Consider the following 4471-nt stretch of genomic DNA (forward strand, 5'->3'; position numbering starts at 1 on the left):
GTTTACCCTTTGCTGTCATGGGTGAACTGTAGACACAACAGTCCTCAGGATCCCCGGCAGCCAGTGACATCTACAGACCACATTGTAGAGGAGTGACAGAAGCCTCCCCGGGGGGCACAAAATTGAGGTCAGTCCAGGATACAATGTAGCAAGCTGATGATTTCATTGGCCGGCCGGTGTGGGGGGACTTACCTCTAGAGGCAGGTGGAGGGGAACTCATGCCCTCGTTGCCCGGCGGGTGTTGCCTGTAGGGGTCCAGCCTGTGTGTGTCTGACTCCTCGCTCTCTCTCGGCTGTCAATGCCTCATTACTGCTCGTTCTGCGTCTATTAAAGAGGAACTACGCCGGCCCCGCCCACTGGAGGAAGAGTCGGAAGGAGCCGTAGAGGGAGATGAATAGATAAGAGACGAGGAAGACACAAGGGAAAGTAACCAAGAGACCGAATATGGAAACACGAAAGACGGAGCGAGCGATGAAAAATGTGCCGTTCACCAGCTGTGTGAATGTATAATTTCTCTGGAGGCTGAGTGAATGTCACATTTCTCTGGAGGCTGAGTGAATGTATCATTTCTCTGGAGGCTGAGTGAATGTCACACTTCTGTGGAGGCTGAGTGAATGTATCATTTCTCTGGAGGCTGAGTGAATGTCACACTTCTGTGGAGGCTGAGTGAATGTCACATTTCTCTGGAGGCTGAGTGAATGTAACATTTCCCTGGATTCCATGTGAATGTATCATTTCCCTGGCTGTCATGTGAATGTATAATTTCCCTGGATGCTGAGTGAATGTCACATTTTTCTGTGTATCCTGTGAATGTCACATTTCCCTGGATTCCATGTGAATGTATAATTTCTCTGGAGGCTGAGTGAATGTCACATTTCTCTGGAGGCTGAGTGAATGTCACATTTCTCTGGAGGCTGAGTGAATGTCACACTTCTGTGGAGGCTGAGTGAATGTCACATTTCTCTGGAGGCTGAGTGAATGTATCATTTCCCTGGCTATCATGTGAATGTATCATTTATCTGGAGGCTGAGTGAATGTCACACTTCTGTGGATGCTGAGTGAATGTCACACTTCTGTGGATGCTGAGTGAATGTCACACTTCTGTGGAGGCTGAGTGAATGTCACATTTCTCTGGAGGCTGAGTGAATGTATCATTTCCCTGGCTATCATGTGAATGTATCATTTATCTGGAGGCTGAGTGAATGTCACACTTCTGTGGATGCTGAGTGAATGTCACACTTCTGTGGATGCTGAGTGAATGTCACACTTCTGTGGAGGCTGAGTGAATGTCACATTTCTGTGGAGGCTGAATGAATGTCACATTTCTGTGGAGGCTGAGTGAATGTCACATTTCGGTGGATGCCGAGTGAATGTAACACTGAAGCAGAAGACATATGATGGGATTCATCAGCCTAAAGTAAAACGAGTGCCAGTGGCGTCACAGGTGGTGCAGGGGATTCGGCCCACACCCGGGTGGCCACCATTGGATGGGTGACACCAAAATGACTGACAGTCATTTTGGTGTCACCCCCTATAAAAAGTCAGACACTCGGTCATGGTCCCGAGAGCCCAACAGTGTCAGGAGAGAGGAGGCATAACTCATCCCACCGGGTGAACGCCCCCTCCTCTCTCTCTGCCGGCAGGCATCAATAAGATGACCGCGCATGCACGATGACGTCAAGGCGGGGTGTCACCCCCTTCTCCGTTCTGGGTGTCACCCGGCCTCCGGATGCCCCTTGACGAGTGCCAGACCAAAATGAGTCCAAAAAACTTTAATTGTCCACCGAATGATTGAAAATTGTCTCTGTGTTAATTCACGTAAAAATACCCCTAGAATTTCACCCAGCCAAAGACAAAGGGTATAATAAACACTGTAAGGCTTAGTATAAAATAAAACAATCAATGAATCCCCCATGCCTGACCCCTGAAATAAACCAATAAATATAATAAACATACAAATGTGAACAACAGCCAACGCGTTTCGGTGGTCCAAACATTCCACCTTCATTGGGGACAAATTTTTTATTTTAAAAAAAATATATAATATGTTTTTTTTTAGGATATATTTATATATTTTTGTTTGTATTTGGTTGTTGTTTTCCATTGTTTGATGAACAATTAAAGTTTCCTCGGATTCATTTTGGTCCGACTCTCTTGCGGTAACTTCTTTTTGCTCTAGGGACCCCAGCTTGGGGAACTCTGTTTGACCAGAACAGCCTCCCCAGGGCCATTGCGCCTTATGGCATTGAATTGTATTGATGGGCAATTCCATATCACCGATCACCATTGTTCCTGGAGTCCGAGAAACATAGGGCAGATATTTTAACCCTTCCCGCTCTATCCAGAATGATAAAATACAAATGTCTGGAGTTAAAGGAGAACTATGAGGGGGAGGGGCTTTTCACTCACCTCATAGTTCTAAGCCGACCTGTGACAATGAGACTGTCACAGGTCGGCTCAGTAGATCGGGAGGTGAGCGAACACATACCGGGTTCCCTCACCTCTCGATCCTGTCACGGCTCTCTGCCGTGACAGGGGGAGGGGCTGGATTCCCCCCTCCCCGCTCCGATCCTCCAGCGCTGACTGGCGGAACGGACGGGGGAGGGGGCGGGTACAGCTGGCTCTGCCTCTAGGTAGGCAGAGCCAGCTGCCACTCACGCAGCTGGGCAGATCCCGTCATCTACGTCGGGATCCGCTCCAGGTGCGGCGTCTCAGTATATAGGGAGCCGTAGCTCGCGGTATACTGAGCTTAGGGTGACGGGAGGGCGCTAGTTTTTGTCCTCCCGTTACCCTAAGGAGAACTATGGGGAAAAACACTGACCCCATAGTTCTCCTTTAAATGTAAAGCGCTGAGTGTAGTAACAGTACTGCTTGTTATTATTACTATTACCATTATTATTATTATTATACAGGATTTATAGAGCGCCAATAGTTTGCGCTGCGCTTTACAATATAAGGAAGACATTACAGTCACAAGACAATTCAAGACAAGATGGTAAGGAGGGCCCTGTCCCTGAGGGCTTACAGTCTAGAAGATCTGGTGGGTGTTATACTCTTTGTACTTGGACTTCTTCAGTTTATTGGGGTCAATCGCTAACATAAAGTCTATGTAAACCCCAACTATGAACCTGAGCTATTGGCCTCCTTTAAGTTTGTTAAATTAACCGTTGGAAGGGTTTTGTTGTCTCTGTTCTAGAAGTGTCAAGATGTGCCTGTTCATTCTGCCAGGAACCTTGTGAGCTGATGACTTCCCAAAGAGGGGTTATGGAGATGAGGAGGAGATGAGGAGTGGTTGTGGAGATGAGGAAGGATTGTGGAGATAAAGAGGGGTTATGGAGATGAGGAGGAGGAGATGAGGACGGGGTTATGGAGATGAAGAGGGGTTGTGGAGATGAGGGAGGATTGTGGAGATAAAGAAAAGGGGTTATGGAGGTGAGGAAAGGTTATGGAGATGAGGAGGGATTGTGGAGATGAGGGAGGATTGTGGAGATAAAGAAGAGGGGTTATGGAGGTGAGGAAAGGTTGTGGAGATGGAAGGGGTTATGGAGATGAGGAGGGATTGTGGAGATAAAGAAGAAAGGTTATGGAGATTAGGTGGGGGTTATGGAGATGAGGAGGGGTTATGGAGATGAGGAGGGGGTTATGGAGATGAGGAGGGGGTTATGGAGAGGAGGAGGGGGTTATGGAGATGAGGAGGGGTTATGGTGATGAGGAGGGATTGTGGAGATGAGGGATTATGGCGAGGAGGAAGGGTTGTGGAGATGAGGAGGGGTTATGGCGATGAGGAGGGATTGTGGAGATGAGGGGTTATGGCGAGGAGGAAGGGTTGTGGACATGAGGAGGGGTTATGGCGATGAGGAGGGATTGTGGAGATGAAGAGGAGATGTGGAGAGGAGGAAGGGCTGTGGAGATGAAGATGGGGTTAGGGCGATGAGGAGGAGTTGTGGACATCAGAAGGGGTTATGATGAATATGAGGAGGGGGAGGAGATAAGGAGGGATTATGGAGAGGAGGAGATGAGAAGGGGTTGCACTTGCCACACGATGTAAAACTAATAGAAAGAATACAGACTGCTGATGATGATGTCATAGTGCTTTCCATTAATGACATTGATGACATGAAAATAATATGATTAACTCTTATTTTCAGATGTGTGATGTGACAGACAAGAATTTCCCGGCAACACAGCAAGTGGCTCGCCTCTTCTCACCATCTGATTGTCTCATGTGGCTTTTTACTGATTTACTCTCCACACTTCACCGATTCACTACGACTCACCGTACAGAACACAACGCAGGGAAAGTAAAGACCTTCGAAAACTTCTCTCCCTTCAAATGTCCTGAATCTGAGAGTCATTATCTGCTTTCTAGAAATGAATCATTCACTTAATTTACCAGAGCTTGTGTACAGGGAATATACATTCCTTTAAAATGATTTATGATATATATATATATAGATAGATATATCTAAAT

General features: G+C 47.1%; 1 protein-coding gene across 1 annotated transcript in view; it reads right to left on the bottom strand.

Moving 5' to 3' along the window:
* The window catches only part of NFKBID (NFKB inhibitor delta), a 17789-nt gene extending 17569 nt beyond the window's left edge, over positions 1-220 (bottom strand). Inside the window, exon 1 of the mRNA XM_018570730.1 lies at positions 193-220. Coding sequence (XP_018426232.1) covers positions 193-220 — 28 coding nt within the window. The remainder of the gene's footprint in view (positions 1-192) is intronic.
* Between the last annotated feature and the right edge of the window lie 4251 nt (positions 221-4471).

Source organism: Nanorana parkeri, unplaced genomic scaffold, assembly GCF_000935625.1.
Source record: "Nanorana parkeri isolate BGI_ZX_2015 unplaced genomic scaffold, ASM93562v1 scaffold1586, whole genome shotgun sequence".
In the NCBI taxonomy this organism is placed as follows: domain Eukaryota; kingdom Metazoa; phylum Chordata; class Amphibia; order Anura; family Dicroglossidae; genus Nanorana; species Nanorana parkeri.